Source organism: Callorhinchus milii, unplaced genomic scaffold, assembly GCF_018977255.1.
Source record: "Callorhinchus milii isolate IMCB2004 unplaced genomic scaffold, IMCB_Cmil_1.0 Scaffold2, whole genome shotgun sequence".
NCBI lineage: Eukaryota > Metazoa > Chordata > Chondrichthyes > Chimaeriformes > Callorhinchidae > Callorhinchus > Callorhinchus milii.
Window position 1 is genome coordinate 81,475,646 of NW_024704743.1, and position 19,015 is coordinate 81,494,660.

General features: G+C 39.3%; 1 protein-coding gene across 1 annotated transcript in view; it reads left to right on the forward strand.

The window, feature by feature from the left end:
• LOC103187834 (MDM2 binding protein) overlaps positions 1–19,015 on the forward strand; it is a 66,165-nt gene that overhangs the window by 35,884 nt on the left and 11,266 nt on the right. The window contains exons 14-18 of the mRNA XM_042346897.1: positions 1,300–1,413; positions 2,694–2,867; positions 5,085–5,178; positions 10,258–10,413; positions 17,149–17,244. Coding sequence (XP_042202831.1) covers positions 1,300–1,413; positions 2,694–2,867; positions 5,085–5,178; positions 10,258–10,413; positions 17,149–17,244 — 634 coding nt within the window. The remainder of the gene's footprint in view (positions 1–1,299; positions 1,414–2,693; positions 2,868–5,084; positions 5,179–10,257; positions 10,414–17,148; positions 17,245–19,015) is intronic.

Here is a 19,015-nt window from a genome sequence, read left to right on the forward strand (position 1 = left end):
TGTTTTATTGTCTAAGCCACAGAAGGCAAAGTTATAAATTTTATATTGAATTTATAAAGATGCCTTTGACTTAACTCACAGCTCAAATTATATATTCATCTCTAAAAGAAGAACCTAGATTAGTTCCAAATTTAACTTGCCATTCATCAATTCATTTTCCCTGGAGGTCAGATTTTCAAGCATTGGTCAGATATTTTTCCCTTTGTCACTGAAATTCCCTCTTAGCAGTTTGCCAATGAAACTTCTTGATCAGCAACTGCAAAAGTGTCCACAGGATAGCACAAATGTAAAGTAGGAGAAGGATGGGTGTTGTATATCACCAAAATGTAGAAATATAATGAATATTTTAGCTGCTTTGTAACATCTCAGGTTTTCCATTTCATGACAACTAACAAAATCAATGTTATTGCTTTGTTAATGTATAGCTTGTTTCATCAACATTGTTGTGGGAAATAAAAGAATGCTTATATCATATTATGTATTTAAATTGGTATTGTATAAAATATCTAGTTACTATGGACACATGTTTCCTGACTACCTCCATTGCACTGTAATAGAATAGATTTATGGACTAATTTTTAGCACAGCTGTAAAACATTCATATCCTGTTGATAGAACTATTTCTCAATCATGCTGTATTGACTTCATTGTTCTCAGCTTGTGAGGGCAAATCTGCTTTTCTTTTTTCAACCACAGGCTGGAATAGTTGGGTTAGATTCAAGATGTGATTAAACGTCTTACTATATTTGCTGCGGCTAAGTAATTTCTGCAGAGCAACATTAACTTGGCAATACTTTTGGGAGATTTCAATGCAAATGTCATTCAATAGTGATTGTACAAATAACTCAGCTGCTGATTTGTTGTAATATATAGCACACGTGACCTCAATCCTTTGACCTTCCTCCTCCATCTCAAGACCTTCCTCTTGACCGAACCTTCAGTCAACTTCCCCACCCCTCTCGAGTACAAACCCCAGCTCAAGTACAAACCGCTGACTGCCCAGCACCATGGGACATCCTCCCGATGTGAAAGGCACTGTATAAATGCAATGTGTTTGTTTATTCATGTACACACTATCTTCCGTGAAGGGTGCTATATGAATGCAAATTGTTGGTGTTGTAAATTGTATTGGTGCAAAATTCTACAATAGTTACATGTACTAATTTAATGGAGCGAATGAATTGATGCGATAATATTGGAAAGGGTAAACCTACTGAATTAGAATATGCTTCTAGCAGCTAAGCAATTAAGTAGCAGCGACAATGCAAACTTAATATTAAGCCATATCTTCATCTGCAGGGTTTGACATTGGAAATATACTCGAGGCAATGCCTTGCTTTACTGGTGAACAACTTGTAAACCGAGAGAAGAAACTGACTCAACTCCAAACGCTTGCATTAAAGGAATTTCTGAGTAAGTACATAGAATGGTAGAAAATTTACAGAGCAGAAGAAGGCTCTTCAGGCCTTCAAGTCTGTACCACCTCTCAGAGCAAGTTGTCCATTTAATTCAACTGCCTCTTTTTATTCCCATATCTCTTCTAGCCTTTAACTTTCACGTACCTTCCTACATCCTTCATGAAATTGTTAATAGACTATTTCTATCAGTTTACTTGGCAGGGTATTCCAAATCCCGATAACTCTTGGAGGAAGTTCTCCTAAGCTCTCCTTTCACCCTTCTTGTGACTATCTTTTATTTTTGTCTTTTAGTCACCCATTTCCCTGCCAATGGACAAAGCTTCTGCCTATTTACCCTAGGAAAACCTTGCTTAATTTTGTAAACCTCTATCGAGTCCCTTCTCAACCTTCTCTGTTCCAATGAAAACAGATGCAGCTTCTCCCGTTTCTCCTCATGTATATTGATTCTCATCCCGTATCATCCTCATATATCATTGTAATATTTGTACAACAGATTTGTCAGTCTTCTAAAATTCCAGATGTCAAAATTGTTTGTCCAATTATGGCTAAATCTGGCAAAACATTTTTCTGTGCATTCTTGATTTATTACAATGTACACATTTCAGCAATGACCCGATAGAGGTTTACAGATAGGTCAGGTTTGTACCTGTTACAGAATTTCTACTCAACTATAGAGAATCTTAAACCAAGATATATTTCCAGATTGATATTCCAGTTGCGTTCACAGTTTTAGATTCGGTCAACCAGATATCCTCTTACAGGTGTATTAGGTAACCATTAAAATGTTATGAAGCTGATAAATGTCTCTACAAAAAAGTACTCTTCTTAAATGGCTTTGTTGGTTGTGTCCATTTATCAGCTATGGTCAAAAGTTATTGTGTGTCGACAGTCTGACTAAGACAAAAACAAAATGCCTGTTCATGTTACCACCAGGCATGGTAAAGGATATTAATTTCCATTCCTTCATAGTATATTCCTAAGTATTTGATAAAATTGTTTGCTTCTGAATCATATTTTATTGCCCAGTATAATTTTTCTTTTGAGTGGATTGATTTTAGTATAGTACATTTAATCAACCACTAAATGTTGTATTTGATGATGTACCATCAAACTTTATTTGCAAAATGTATTGCAACTCCAGTAGTTTTTCCATCAGTTAACAAGCATCAAAATCTCAAAGAATTCTCTCCCATTACAAAAACATTTATTTATTTCCTAAAATAAGCCAATACAATACAATTCATCTTATCCTTTTGATTTATTTCATGTCTACAGAAAATAAGCAGACTGATAAAAACAATTCATCGATTTCAACCAACGACTTGAAGACATTATTAACTCTCGTAAGAGAACAATACTTTAGCCAATATAACAATAACCTGACAAGTAACACGCTGGGCAACACAGATCAGAAAGACACAAAACCAGAGGAACTTAAGAAATATACTGGTAGGTGAGATTTGCATTGGAAAATCTTACTTTGAAAATCAGAAACTTATGCATTTCATAGGAGATCTTGTCCCAGATGCTTGAAGTATTATGTTAACATTGAATTATGTATACAATCAGGAATTCTGTAGCTCAGTGGTTAGAGTACTCGCATCGCAAGCGAGAGACCTGGGTTTGTTTCCCGGCAGGTTGAAACCTTGGGCAAGTTTGTTTACTCTAAGCACCTGATAATAATCATTAAAAAAAATAATAAAATTGGTCACTTCAATCCAAGATTATTTGTGGGACACTGATGTGCGCAATTCGCTGCCCCGTTTCGCCCACAAATATACACTCAATTCACTTTACAGACTGTTCTCTGAAGGGCTTTGAGACGTCTGAACAATGTGATAAGGCACTATGTTAAATGCAAGAATTATTTTTGTTATTATGAAGAAACTTGAGATAACTAGAGCTTTTTGATTGTGACAATAAATAAATCCAGGCAACCAAGACCTAATAGGTTTTATCCTCAGTATTATCTATCAGTGAGAATAATTACAATAAAATGCAAAATTAAGTTTGTATAACGCTTTTCATGTCGGGAGGAAGTCCGATGGGGCTGGACAGTAAGCGCTTACTCTGTGAAGCGCTTTGGGACGTCCTCCCGACGTGAAAAGCGCTATATCAAATGCAAGGATTATTATTATTATTATTATTATTATTTGGACCCGAGCTGGGGAACGAGATTGTGAAGGGGGGGAGGTAGCAGTGTGACCGAAGGCACAGTTGAAGAGTAGGGTTTTGAGAAGGGCCTTGAAGGAAGCAAGGGAAGGAGCGGAGCAGAGGGACTGTGGGATGAAGTTCCAGAGGGTGGGGCAGAGAGGCTGAAGGACAGCCTGCCAATGGTGGGGCGGGCAAGGCGGGGTCGTGAAGCAGGCTGGAGCCTGCTGAGCGAAGGGAGTGGACAGGTTGGTAGGGGGTCACAAAGGTAGGGAGGAGCAAAAACATAGCGGGCTTTAGAGGTGAGGACCAGGATCTTATAATAATAATTCTTACATTTTGATATAGAACTTTTCACATCTTCTAGACGTCTCAAAGCGCTTCACAGAATATACTGTAAAGTGAATTGACTGTATTTTTTGTGGGTGAGACGCGGCAGCCAATTGTGCACAGCAGTGTCCCACAAACAGTCGTGGATTGAGTGACCAACTTTTTATTTTAGTTTTTTNCTTGAGGGATTATTTTCAGGCATCTTGAACTGTATCCTCTGAGCGATGGGGAGTCAGTGGAGCCAGACAAGCTTGGGGGTTATAGGGTCGTGGAGCCTGGTGCGGGAGAGGACACGGGCTGCAGAGTTCTGGATGATCTGCAGCCTGTGGAGGGAGGAGTTGGGGAGGCAGACAAGCAGGGCCTGGACATGATGAATCCGTGGTAGTCAGAAATACCATGGATGTTATGAGCGGATTATGAATGCTTATCATAAACCCAACACTAGCAAACTTAGTAAATGTACAGAATAATATAGAGTACGATGTTCTCACCCTCAGTGTTGATATATTTACTGATAAATCAGAGAAACATATCACAATTACCTGATTAGTTGTTTCAGAACCTTAACTGATTTCATCAACTCACAACAGCTAGACCCATAATTTAAATGCTAAGCTAGTGACAGTATTTTTAATAATTACTGTCAAAGGTGTCTCAGTCTCCAAATGGGAGGACCTTAAATTAAAATGCTATCAAGAGAAACTACATTAAATGACATTGTGACAATTGTGACTTTCTTCACCATTCTTATTTTGCCACTTCCATATTTTTAACAATCAAAAAGACCAGCAAATTTGTTTCCACGGCAATAATTTGAATTCAAACTTGAAAATAATAATAATCCATTATATACATTATTGAAAATGTAGAAAATGAATAAAGAATGATAACTATTATATAATAATATTCTAACCAAAGTAGAAGTAGTTGTAACGTAACTTGCTAAAATACTCTAGATTTTTCCCCAATTGTAAAAAGGTTTCAGATAGGAACTGTTCTATTTTTGTTAAATTTGATTTATTTTAGCTATGGTTGTATCCTTTAACCATGCTATTGTTGCATTGTGACAGACTTGGTGTATTTGAGTATTGCTTTGTCCTTTGTGCTTTTAAATAGGAAAAAGTATTGTTAAGTTAAATGACGTCTTACATGAAAATTTTAATTTTTAAAATGTTGTCGATCCAGAGTGCGACATTTCAGCAATTAGCCCTTCAAAGTGGCCTGAAAGGAGTGTCTTTCAAAACTATGAAAACCTTGAAAGAGTCAGACAGAAAATCAGGTAGGATAATGTTTACTGTGTTATTGGTAAAAGTTCTTCTTTATAAGAAGAGCTTTGAACATAATATATTAGGTCATTATATTTCATTATAAAAATATAAATCTCAGCTCAGCTGTTATCCCCAAATGATTCAAAATAGTGTTTCTTTATTATATTCTGGCTGTATGTGGGGCACGGGTGGTAGCATTTGGGGTTGAATAATATTTTACTGACATGTATTTGATAAGTTAAAGTACAGTGCTTCAGAATCACTATTCAACAACAAGAACTTGCACTTATACAGCGCCCTCCACACAGAGTAGTGTCTCAGAGCACATAACAGTGGCGGAGCCTGACTCTGAGCCATGGGGGGGGAGGAGGTGGCTGTAAGAATGGTTGAAGAGGAAGGTTTTCAGATGGGACTTGAAAAGTGGGAGAGTGGAGGGATTGAGGGACAGTATTCAATATCTTGGACCCTAGATGAGGACTGGAATCATTAACTGGGAACAGCTGGACAATGTCATGTTACTTTATTTAGACTCAGAGGGCACAATTCATGGAGGAATATTCCAAATTATTGATATCAGTTTCTTGTCTTTGATCCTTGTGGTGTATTAATACATTCCATTAGTTCTAAATGATCCATTCATTTCACGTTTTGCATCAGACTTTAGCACAGTCTGATCAAGGACTCCAATTTGAATAATAATAATGATAGTACTGCTCTGAACTTGTATGTCTGGTGTCTTCTTGTGCTACAAATGTCAGATTAAAACTTTTCTCTAATTCAGTAAACCAAATCCTTTGCACAATATTACCACTTTCATCATCTTGAAAATAATGATCTTTATGCAGCTCTTGTATTTGCCTAAATTAAGTTGTTACTTCCATTTTCTGGACATAAATCTAAGTGGATTTACTTCAGCTTCACTCCAAGTTACTTCAACTTTGCAACTCATGCTACTAGTTAGCCTCACTCTCAGAGCACCGCCACCTCTTAATTTCTGGACGATGCAGATGCCCCAGACTTGAAAGTTGCACCAACCCTGGGTTCTGTGAGACAGTCAACAATTAGGCTCCAGATCACCACATTACCCATTCTATTCCATGGCCCTTAAAATAATTGGAAGATACTGCTTGATCTTCGGTATCAAATTTGTCAAAAGGAAACATGCCAGATCACAGTTTCCATTACACATTGTTCCTTTTCAACCTCCTGCCCCCATGGTGTTTAAAATATCTATCAGTTGGTAGCTCACCTTTGTGCCTGCAATTTGCCTACCAGAGTTCATTGTTGAACAGACACTCATTCAATATTGTCCTCATTTTTGGAGTTTCAGCATCAATTATGGAAATCCTAATGGAAAACAGTGCAGAACGTGACATTTCTTTGTACCAGATTTTGACTAAAACTTGGTCAAGACTCTTTGTCTTCAAACTAACTTACAATTCTTTGAAAACTAGTGTCTCCTGTTTATCAGGGGTTCTTAACATTCACCCCAGTTTGCAAGGAAATATTTTTGTGGAGTCCTGTAGCTCAGTGGTTAGAGCACTCGCTTTGCAAGCTAAAGACCTGGGTTCAATTCCTGGCAGGGTGAAACCTTGGGCAAGTTTCCTTACTCCACATATCTGATAGTAATCCCTCAAAAAAAAATTGGTCATTTCAATCCACGACTGTTTGTGGGACACTGCTGTGCGCAATTGGCTGCCGCATTTCGCCCACAAATATACAGTCAATTCACTTTACAGTATATTCTGTGAAGCGCTTTGAGATATCTAGAAGGGGTGAAAAACGCTACATCAACTGCAAGGATTATTATTATTTTTGACAATTAAACAATGAAACTGATTTCTTCATCAGATACCAGACAATCACCAGCTGTGTTTATGCTTGAGAACTGTGGACAAATCAGAAAAGAAAGACTGTTGTCTTTATATTTATTGTGTGGAGACATGAGTTTTTGTATGCATTTCCTCCCATTTTGGCTTTGCAATTGGTGGATCTCGATTAGCCTGGTTTTAAATGGTACCTGCCGGATCTCACTAACCCATAGGAAAGTGATTTTTTGTCTTCATTTGTCAGACAGGATTCTTCATTCATATCCAGCAAGCTTTTGATCAGCAAACTGGCTATTGAAAGGAATCAAACATTTCTAAGAATAAGGACTGCCCTTGTAAGTAGACACTGACTTCCCTTTGTGAAAGCCATCAACCAAGCAGCCTTATAACATCAAATGGCAATGGTGTTGCTTTGAACTTTGAATGGTGTTGCTCCGAATACATGACATTATTCCCCTCTTCTCTGGTATTTCCTCTCTGCTTCATTATTTTCATCACCTCCCTAACCTGGGGGTACAACCATGTTCCATCCAAGTTGATCTGTTTTAGGAACATAGGAAGATTTGTATGTCATTCATACAAATTATGAGTTTGTTACATTTTATCCCATTTCCCCTTTCTCCATACCTTAATACCTTCTCCATACCTTTTCTCTATCTCCTTTTTAAATCACTCAGTTTCCCAGAACCTGATTTTATTTCAGCATTTCATAGAAGATGCATCTTTGAAGAACAAGAAAATACAAGTCAGATTCTTGTGACAACAGTCACAAACTACAATATCAGTTTAGATTGTGTTTTGCATAAAAATATAATGAAACAGTTGGCAGCCACTTTGGAAAACCCAGCTGGGACTTTGTTTATGAGCAAAATGGTTTATATTTTGAAACAACATATTTTTTCTCAAAAGATACACATTGTGGAGTCCTGTAGCTCAGTGGATAGAGCACTCGCTTTGCAAGTGAGAGACCTGAGTTCAATTCCAGGCAGAGGGCGAAACCTTGGGAAAGTTTCCTTACTCCACACACCTAATAATAATCCCTCCAAAACCAAAAATAATAATAAATTGGTCATTTTCAATCTACGACTGTTTTGGGACATTGCTGTGCGCAATTGGCTGCCGCGTTCGCCCACAAATATACAGTCAATTCACTTTACAGTGTGTTCTGTGAAGCGATTTGGGACGTCTAGAAGACGTGAAAAGCGCTATATCAAATGCAAGGATTATTATTATTATTGTAATGAATGTTCATATTCTTCATGGCAGAGTCCTCCTTTGTGAATGATGGCTGGTATATATACACATAGTATGTAATCAGCATATTCCTTCACCTTGGGTATTTGTTGGGACTTTCAGCAATGGATTACATCGGAGATCTAGCTTAACAAAGTAACATGTTCTTGAAATCTAAAGAATACTGTCTTCTGGACCAGAAGGTTCCTTTCTATTGACAATTACTGTAAACGATGTTTTAATATGATTCAACTTGCAAGCCACAACAAATATGCAAGTTAGTTTTGAGCCTACAGTTAACTGTCTGGCCTCATATGTGAAAACATAGTCTAATTACTGGAGGGTGTAACCATATACTGACTGGCATTGGACAGGGCAGGAGCGGGGGATGAAGAGCTTTATTATGATTTTAGGACTTTGTTTGCGTTCCTCGATTCTAATAGTGTAATGGGATACTTCTGTTGCATAAAACATGCTTGGTAATTGGTGGTGTTTACATTCAGTTACTTTGATGTCTGGAACTAAATTTGGGCTTGAGAGTAAGACACATGGTTAACATCTTAATGCCGAAAGAAGTCTAGATGAACTTCAATGTAAGGAAATGTGAAGTGATCCACTTTGGTAGGAAAAATAAGAGAATAAGTGTTTAAGGAACCTAGGAAAGACAAAGGGATCTAGGATACAGATTCACAGGACTCTTAAAAGTAGTAACACATTTGAACAAGGCCACAAAGAACACAGATATAGTCCTTGGTTTACTGGAGGAATAGAGTATAAAACTAGGGAGCTAATTTTTAAATTTGTATCGAAGCCTTGATTAGACCTTTGGAATACTGCATGCAGATCTGGTTGTCATACTTCAAAAAGGATATTCTGTAGTAGCTTTGGAGAGAGTACAGCTTAGATTTACAAGGATGTTGCCAGAGATGAGTGGCTACAGCTATCATGAAAGATTGGAAAGGTTGGAGCTTTTCTGTCTAGAGATGAGACGATTGAGAGGGGACCTGATGGAGGTGTTGAAGATTCTGAAAGGATTCAATAAGATGGCCTGTTTCAACTCATTGATAAATACAAAAAGAGGGGCCATAAATATAAGATAGCTATTAGCAGATCTAAAAGGAAATTTAGGAGGTACATTTTCCACACAGAGGATAGTGAGAATGTTGACCTCGTTCCTGAAACCTATGGTTAAAGCAGATAGCATCATTGTATTGAAAATGAAATTGGGTACATACACGAGAGAGAAGGGAATAGAGGGATACACCAGGGATAGAACAACAACAACAAGATTCCATTTATGGAGCGCCTTTCACGTCGGGAGGACGTCCCAAGGCTCTGTACAGTTGGATCAGGACCGAGCATTGGGGGGAAATGGTCAGGGTGAGGGGAGGGAAGGAGCGAGGAGGGGGTAGAGAATCGAGAGGGGCGCTGAAGGCACGATCAACGAGAAAGGTCTTGAGACCGGCCTTGAAGGAGGAAAGGGAGGAGGCGGCGAAGGCACTGGGGGATAGAGTTCCAGAGCCTCGGGGCTGAGAGGCTGAAGGCCCGGCCACCGATGGTAGGGCGGTTGGGGCGGGGGATGTGGAGCAGACCGGAGCCAGAGGAACGGAAGGTACGGGCAGGTAGGTAGGGGGATAGTAGGTCGGAGAGGTAGGAGGGAGCAAGGCTGTGAATGGCCTTGTAGGTGAGGATGAGGATCTTGAATTCGAGCTCATGTGGAACATAAACATAAACAATGGCCTGTTTCCATGCTGTATCATTCTACATAAAATAGTGTGAATGTGAAGCTCCTCTCTGATACATTTTACAACAAAAGCAAATTGATAAATTAACATTAATATACATAAATGCTTGAGATTGCTGGGATGTAGACTTTGATTAAAACTAGGAATTAGGAAGGAGTTAACAATTTCCATATACAGGTATGTTTGCAGGTTGTTAATGTACCTTCAAAACATTGAAGTCTAATTAATATGTTGACAGGCTTCATTTCTAACTATGCAAACTTTGTATCTATCGTGCCTTTAGGACTGGTATTGTGTCAAGTTCATCTGAAACACTATTGGGACTCAAGGATGTCCAAAGAATACCTCCAGTTCACCTTGATGCAAAAGAGCTGCTGAAATATTTCACTGCAGAAGGTATTCCAACTGCTGACCTGCAGCCTCTGCAGATACAGAGAGGGTAAGTACAATACAATCTTCAAGAATAAAACAAAACTACTAAAGTTTAAAGTTCTGTCCACCAGTGGTTTCTGGCAAAAGCATTTCTGGAACGTCTGTGTGCTGAGAGCTGCATTTTACTGCAAGAAACAGGAGATGGGTTACGAAGACAGATTGGACAAAAATTAAGCTTTAAAGTCTAGAAAGGAGGCTGGGGAAAAGCCGTATTGAATTATGTGAAATAATAGATCAGGATAAATGCAGACTGTTACTTCATTATAAGCCAAGAGAGCAGGTCCAGGAGACATTTAATCAAAATGAGGGGAAAGTACAACATGGACAAAGATGTGGAATATTTGCTTAGAAATGTTTGGATTATTCTACCAAGCAAGTTAATGGAGAACCAGTACTGGTGTTTGCAAAATTAAATTGAATGCAGACTGAGGGAATCCTGGAGATGCTTTGAGAGTAGAGATTAATTTTATTTGCACTTTCTTCCCCGGGATGTCAGTTTTTTCATTGGTTGAAGCAAAACAAGCTTCAACCTTGATGGACAACTAAGAATTGCCATGATCACAGGTGCTGTTTCAAAAGAACAACACAACAAATTACACTTGTATAGAGCGCTTCATGACAGAAAGACGTTCCAGGGCATTGGTCAATCAGGGGTTTTGGACCTGAGTTGGGGTGAGTAGGGGAGGAGGGCAGTGGGGGTGGGAGGGTGGCCGAAGGCACGGTGGAAGAAAAACGTCTTCAGACAGGACTTGAAGTAGGCAAGAGAGGGGGTGAGATGGAGGGATTGTGGGAGGGAGTTCCAGAGTGAAAGGGCAGAGTGGCAGAAGGCCTGCCTGCCAATGGTGAGGCCGGGGACGTGAAGCAGGCACTCTGCTGAGTGGAGGGAAGGGGCAAGATAGTAGCAGGTTAGGAGGTTGCAGAGGTAGGGGGGGAGGAAGACCATGGAGGGCTTTGAACTTGAGGACCAGGATCTTGAACTGTATCCTCTGTGTAATGGGAAGCCAGTGGAGTCGGGCAAGGATGGGAGTGATAGATTTATGGAGCCTGGTGCGAGAGATGACACAAGCTGCTGAGTTCTGGATGATCTGTAGCCTATGGAGGGAGGAGTTGGGGAGGCCAACAATCAAGGAGTTTGCATAGTCAAGCCTTGGTGTTATGAAAGCGTGTATGAGAGTTTCGGTGGCCTGCGGTGTGAGACAGTGGCGGAGTTGGGCAATGTTGCGGAGATGAAGGAAGGCAGAGCAGGTCATGGCACAGAAGTGGGGTAGAAAGGACAGTTGAGTATCAAACAAGATGCCAAGGTCCTGGACTGGCTTAGTAAGGTGGTATGTGGAGGCGCTGACGGGAGCCAATCAGGAGGACCTTGATCGTTTTGACATCAGCTGAAGAAAGTTAGCTAAATTTACATAGCATCCTCCTTGCGTCAGGAGAATACTATGTAAATTGTTACTGTCTTTAGAGCTGCGTTTTTTTTGTCGAGGGTGTATATCGTTTAAAAATAGCATACAACTGTTTAAATGTTTTATTTATATCCACTTGAAAATTTACAAAATTGATTCCATATGCATGAAATATTAGATATTCTTGGCTTCCATTACAGCTTACTGTAATGATCGATGTTGCAATCGCATTTCCTAAAATTAGCAAATTAGTTGTGACAAGCCTGTGTATTGCTTGGATTTGGTGCATGATGCCGTTTTATGATGATATGGTATCAAGCTGTCATAAAATCATATAATACATTGCACGTTGCTTTCTTTTTCCATTTGTTGTTACTTCATTAACATTATGACAAGTAAATGAATGCAGTTTTGTTTTTATTCATACATCTTTATGACAGTTCAAGCTTAAGTAAATTAAACTAATGCGGCAGGGAGATAAATTACCACTGTAATATCATAGAAAAAAACTCTAAATGTTCCCTTTTCTGAATTAAAAAAAATCTCAAGGTCCACGCATTTCTTTGGCTTGGGGCGAATGAGTTCTCATAGATTTTTAAACCTCATTGGTGTTGCATTATGTATCTTATTTATACTGCTTTATCTAGTATTAATGGAGTAGTGAAAGCAGACTATGGCATTGCTCTTCCTATTTCTCATTTTTTTTAATATTCCACTCAGCAACAGAAGGTATTTAGGAATGTGGTGTCCCTGTACTAAAACATTCCATGCTGTGCTAAACAGCACTCATGTCTGTCTGTTGTTTAGTTTCAAGGTCTCCCTGGAGAAGTAGCTAAAAAGTACCAATTCAAGTAATAAACCACTACCTTTGGCTTCTAAAGCCAAAGGTAGTGGTTTATTGCCTTTTTTAAAGCTAGAAACTTATTGCTAACCAGCAACTTACAGTCTGAGTGGAATATGAGCGAGCGAGCGAGTTTTACAAGATTGTATTACTATAGTGCGAGTGCAATTAAAACACAGTAGTTTGCAGGGAGGTAATTTAATTAAGGATAGCCATATTTTTAAAAAATGGATTGGAGAAAACATCCTTAGAAATTATTAAAATTGTAGTGGCATAGTAGTGCTAGAGTACCATCATCCAGCAAAGGGCCACTGGTTTGAGACATTGTTGGAATTTCCGTGTTGATAATAGTAATCCTTGCATTTGATATAGCCCTTTATCAGGACTTTGACACGTCTCAAAACGCATCACAGAATATGCTGTAATAATGTGAATTGACTGTGTATTTTGTGGGCTAAACGTGGCAGCCAATTGCACACAGCAGTGTCCCACAAACAGTCGTGGATTGAGTGTCCAAATTATTATTTATTTTTGAAGGAATTATTACCCCCGGAAAGCAATCTGCCAATCAACTAACCACCAGGTTCATACTTACTGTTAGGTGAACAGATACGTGTATGTGGATTAAGGAAACTTGCCTAACGTTTCGCCCTGAAGTGATGTGGAGAAGTTCCAAGTAGAGCTAAGCGCTTAAGGGAGAGAACATCTGATGGTAACTATTCCATGAGCTGCTCTCACAGCGCACAGTGGCATTGACAGAGGCCTAGGATTACATTACTCACTTGTTTTCCTGTCCCCTGAGCTGCAGTATATAGAATAATTGAAGAAACAAATTTTTCCCAAAATTGTATGCTTCGATTTCATTTACTTTTGACATTCTTCACTAAAACTGTCGCAATAAATTTAGTGAATGTGGCGTTCACATGTCACCAACTTCCTGATAAAGGAAATTGTTCTTGTTCAGCATATATACAGGGTGAAGCGTGGACTAGGAATTCAAATTATTTAACCCAATTACTGAAAGAAATTCAAAGCTTTCAGAATATTCATTACGAAGTGACAGCAACAAACATTTTTCATTTCAATAATATGATAAATCTAGTTCTGTAAAATGTATAAAATCATAAAAGTATTCTTTCTCTTTTCCACAACATCCCCTTTGCAACAACATGCAATAGGCTATTAGCTGGCCAAGAGAGCAGGTAGCTAAACTGCTCCCAGACCTTATTGGGAGAACTTTGGTCTGAAATTCTAGTTGGTGTTGCACGTAACTCTTTTGGCTTTGTGTGATTATAATGCGTATATTCTATTAACAGCTGACATTAAAAATCCTACGTTCAATGCCAACCATTGCATGTCTCCTCATGCTTATGTCCGAAAGCTGTCAGGAGAGCTGTTTGTTGCTCACTGTTGGGATGTGATAAGCTTCTTTCTATACCTCTAAAACCGACCTTGTTTTATGTGTGTTGAGAATTTTTGGAAGAAGAATAAATAATTGAATATAAAATGCTACTTCTTCCTAACTTCCCTCAAGTTTTATTTGCTTCCTCAATCCTTTAAATAGGCTTTGCCAGCTCAATTGTTCTTGTTCTAACGAAAAGTCACATTATTTTCCAATCAGCCTTCAGCTCCCCTCTCGACTCTCTTCCCCCTCCTCGCTCCCTCCCTTCCCTCCCCTCACCCTGACCATTTCCCCCCTGCTCGGGTCATGACCCAACTGTGCAGCGCCTTGGGACGTCCTCCTGACGTGAAAGGCGCTTTATAAATGGAATCTTGTTGTTGTTGTTGTTGTATTTTCCAATCAGCTAATGCAATAAAAGAATAGTTTCTCCCCCAACTCTGGCTTGGTTATCAAGTTGCCATTTGTAAGAACATATTTGTTCTTGTGACTTAGGTTGACTTGCCTTAACTTGTTCTGAAATGTATTCAGATTCCTACAAATTTGAATCAAGTCTGGTTTAAATTTCAAGCTTATTTTCAAGTTATTGAGGAACTGGAGTATAAATAAATGATGTTTGTGGTTCTATGAATGTTTCCAAATGTAATATTTGTCAGACTAAACACAATTCTTTTTTATGGAAAGAACACAGCTATTCTGTAATTACTTCATTGTTTCAGTACGACTGTCCATATTTTAATTCAGTATAAAAATTAAGTCATGTCCATGACTATTCATCAGATCATTTTCCTACTGAATTGTACAGTTCTAGAACTTGCCAATGAAAGTGAGCCAACCGTATTTAATTTTAAAACAATCTCTTTCTCAACTAAGACTCCACTAAACCCTTTTGAATGAACAGTAGAAATTTTCTTCTGTTTTTGCTTAGCCGTGACAATCTTTTATTTTCTGTTTTGAAAAAAACAATCACAGTATATTCTCTTTGTAACTAAGACAGAACGGTAAAACAACCTGTGTAGGTCCAAAACCATACTAAGACATTTGTGGGATTTCCTTGTAGATTTGAGTTTAGGCTAATGCAATAGGACAAGGCTTTTGTGCTACTACTTGTATGTTGGATCCAAATCAAATTAGAATAGTCTTCAGAGAAAAGCAAGTTAAGAGCTTCTTAGAATGCAAACAATATATCCATTCTGCAGTATAACTGCAAGGTAACCAGGGTGATTCAGCTTAAGCAAAACAGAAAGCGACCGTTTCTGTGAGGTAATCTTATGGTGCCACAGCACTTTCTATAGTACAGAGTGACCAAAAAGTTGTGATAACTACCTCATTATCTAAATAATATCATAATTTCTTTAAGAAGTTTAAGATATTGCTAAAGTATCACAACTTTTTGGTCACCCTGTTTAACTGCATCTAATGTGACTGTTTTAAACTAGAAAAAGCAAGTTTGTTCTTAGAGTATTTCTCTGCCCCTTGGTTTTGGGAGCTCTCAGTGAATGGTGCCAATGGCTGGCAAAAGTTGATGTACAGAAGAGAGCAAAGTTATCCACACAGACTGGGACTTCATTATGGGCTGGGTCAATAGCAAAGTGCGGCCGCACCTCCCCGATATTTCCCGCTACAATGAACCCACCTGCTACAAACCCGCCATAAATGTAGTTTCTGGCCCGTGGGCCACTCGCGCTGTTTATTTGACGCCACTGTCGGCGGAGCAGCTCCAAACACGAATGCGCAGTGCAAGTGGCAAATGGGCTACACTCAAAAGCCCCGCTGTTGTGATTGTCTATGTGAGTGTGTCTGTCTCTTCTATATATGTTTGTGTGTGTTTTTGAGTATCTCTGTGTAAATGTGTGTGTCTCTGTGTGTGTGTGTGTATGTCTCTCTGTGTCTGTGAGTGTGTGTGTCTCTCTGTGTCTCTCTGTGAGTTTGTCTCTCTCTGTATCTGTGTATCTTTCTTTGTGTTTACGAGTGTGTGTGTATCTATCTTTCTCTGAGAATGTATCTCTCTGTGAGTGTGTGTGTCTTTCTCTGTGTCTATTTCTGTGTGTGTGTATGTATGTGTCTCTGAGTGTGTCTCTCTCTGGGTCTCTGAGTGTATGTGTCTTTCTCTGGGTCTCTGAGTGTGTGTGTGTCTCCTTGAATGTGTGTGTATGTGTCTCTCCGTGTCTCTGTGTGTGTGCGTGTGTCTCTGAGTGTGTGTGTTTGTTTCTCTCTGGGTCTCTGTGTCAATGTGCGATGCTGGCCCTGAGAGGCAGGAGGTCGTGAGCTCCTGTAGCTTCGCTGGTGTCCATCACAACATCCAGAATTTGGCAACTTATTTCAAGAACTACAAAAAATGACCTGGAAGATGAGATTGAATTTAGCAGTTTGACAAATTCTGGATACTCAAATAATGCTACATCAATAGAGTAAACCTACACCTAAGTGGAATTTCTACCCACTTATGCCTTAACCCATTTGAACCTTTTGAATTTGAGACATTTTAAACATGACACCTTTAAATGTAAGACTTTCATTTTCCTCCTATTTCAACATGCATAGTGATCTTCACATGGATAGTCCACATTGTTCTATTCAGCACATAGATATGGAAATTACAAGACTGCATTCGTTGTTTGGGTAAATTTAAATTGAGCTCGATTGATCTCAGGAAATAGCAGTGCCAAATTCTTTCCTCAGGCTAAAAGTAGATATCACTTTGATGTGCCTAGAATTTCTGTGGTCTATATTGATAGAACAAAAGGCATTCACTGCACCAAGCAATTATGTTGCTTCCTTTCCTTCGATAAACTTATCATTAAGTAAACTGAGTTGCCAAGTGTATCTTCTTGTGTTCCTTTGTTTGTAAATAGCCATGGGAAATTCAAGGCTGTTGTACTTTGGCTAACACTTCATACTCTATGTCAATGTTTTTTCTCAATACTTTGTGTTAGATTCTTCTCAATGCTTCTGTTACTATTATTGCAACATTTGTACACTATTTTCCAGATGCAATGAATGAGCCTTTTAAACAGGCAAATTTGTTTGAAGAGTATACATCTCTCATCTTATTCAGATTATATTAACAGTTAACAATAAATCTGCTTTATCTCCTTTCAGTGAGAATGAATTTCCATTGACCCCACGGATGACTTTAAACAAACTGAAAAATTTGCCATTTGAAAAAGCTGCAGAATGTCATTATCATGGACTTGAGTAAGTGTGATTAGGTTCAATGTAAGGAAAGAAAGAACAGGAAAAGTTGAGGACAGGATAAGAAGAAAACAAGCTAGTTATAGAAAGAAGCAAAGGGACTACTCAGATTGATTGGAAGGAACATTTGGCAAATGAAATGTAGATCAGCAGTGGGAAATATTTAAACTAGAGGTGGAAAGGGTGCAAATCAAGAATATTATAATAAGGAGAAAGTGAGTGTAATAATAGCAGGGATTCCATGGATAAATAGGAAGATTAGATCAAATTTGGAAGGCCAGAAAAATGTAATAATTAAAGAACAAATAATAGAAAGGAAAGTGAAAGCCAATGTAAAGAATATCGAAAAGCTGCATAGAGGGAGATTAAACAGTCTGAAAGGGGTAAGAGAGAAAAGGGAGGTCAATAGTAAACCTTTGTATAAGCACATTAATTGTAGTAGCAGTAAAATGTTAGTTCAGATACTAATAGGGCTGCTAAGAGATTAAGGAGGAAAGCTTATAGTAGAAAGGGAGGACACTAAGTAAGTACATTGCCTTAATTTTCATAGAGGAGGTGGATATTGTGAATGTAGAATCACTGGAGGTGGATGTAGAAAGATTATTGAAAATTATTATTAAAAAATTACTGGAACAGAAAGTGGAAATATCTTCTATTTAACAAAAGACATCTTTAACACTGCTGTTATTTTAGAGAAAACATGTATGGATGTATTTTAATGTATTTTAAGCTTTGTAGATTTCAATCTTGGACGTCTGCCACTTTGTTTTTAAGCCTTCTTTACACGAACATAGGCTCGCGCTTGGATCTCTCTTACCAAGACGACTTATATTAAGATAACGTAATAAGTGGTCTATAAACTCCTATTCCAATACAATGTCTAATGTTTACATGGTCTGTTTATTAGCTTTGGAAGGTGTATGAGATGAGGTGAACAGACAGGGTATTTTAGTTTCCACCTACCCACAGGCTCTGGCAGCATCAACCTCCATGGTTGCACACTACAACTTACCAAGCCAGTCAAGAACCGAGGTGTCTTGTTCGACCCTCAACTGTCTTTTCTTCCCCACATCCAAGCCATGACCCGCTCTGCCTTCCTTCACCTCCATAACATCGCCCGACTCCGCTAGCACCTCACCCCTCAGGCCGCTGAAACTCTTGTTCATGCCTTCATCACCTCCAAGCTCGACTATGCAAACGCCCTGCTTGTCGGCCTTCTCAACTCCTCCCTCCACAGGCTGCAGATAATCCAGAACTCTGCAGCCCATGTCCTCTCCCGCACCAAACTCCGTGACCCCATCTCCCCCACTTTCGCCCGACTCCTTATCCTTCAGAGGATCCAGTTCAAGATCCTGGTCCTCACCTACAAAGCCCACCATGCCTCGCCCCACTCTACCTCTGCGACCTCCTAACCTCCTACCAACCCGCCCGCTCCCTCCGCTCAGCCAGCTCCGGCCTGCTCCAGATCCCCCAACCCACCATTGGCGGGAGAGCCTTCAGCCACTCTGCCCCCAACCTCTGGAATTCCACCCCCCAAACACTCCGCCTCGCCCCCTCCTTAGCCTCCTTCAAGTCCCGCCTCAAGACCCTCCTCTTCAACCATGCCATCGGCCACCCCCCTTCCCCTCCCCTCTCTTCTCCCTCCCTGACCCTAGCTTGGGTCTGAAATGCTGTGCACAACGCCTTGGGACGTCCTCCCGACGATTACAAATGTAATCTTGTTGTTGTTGTATAACAATTTTGCTTGTTAGCTTGACCAAAGTTTATTCCTTGA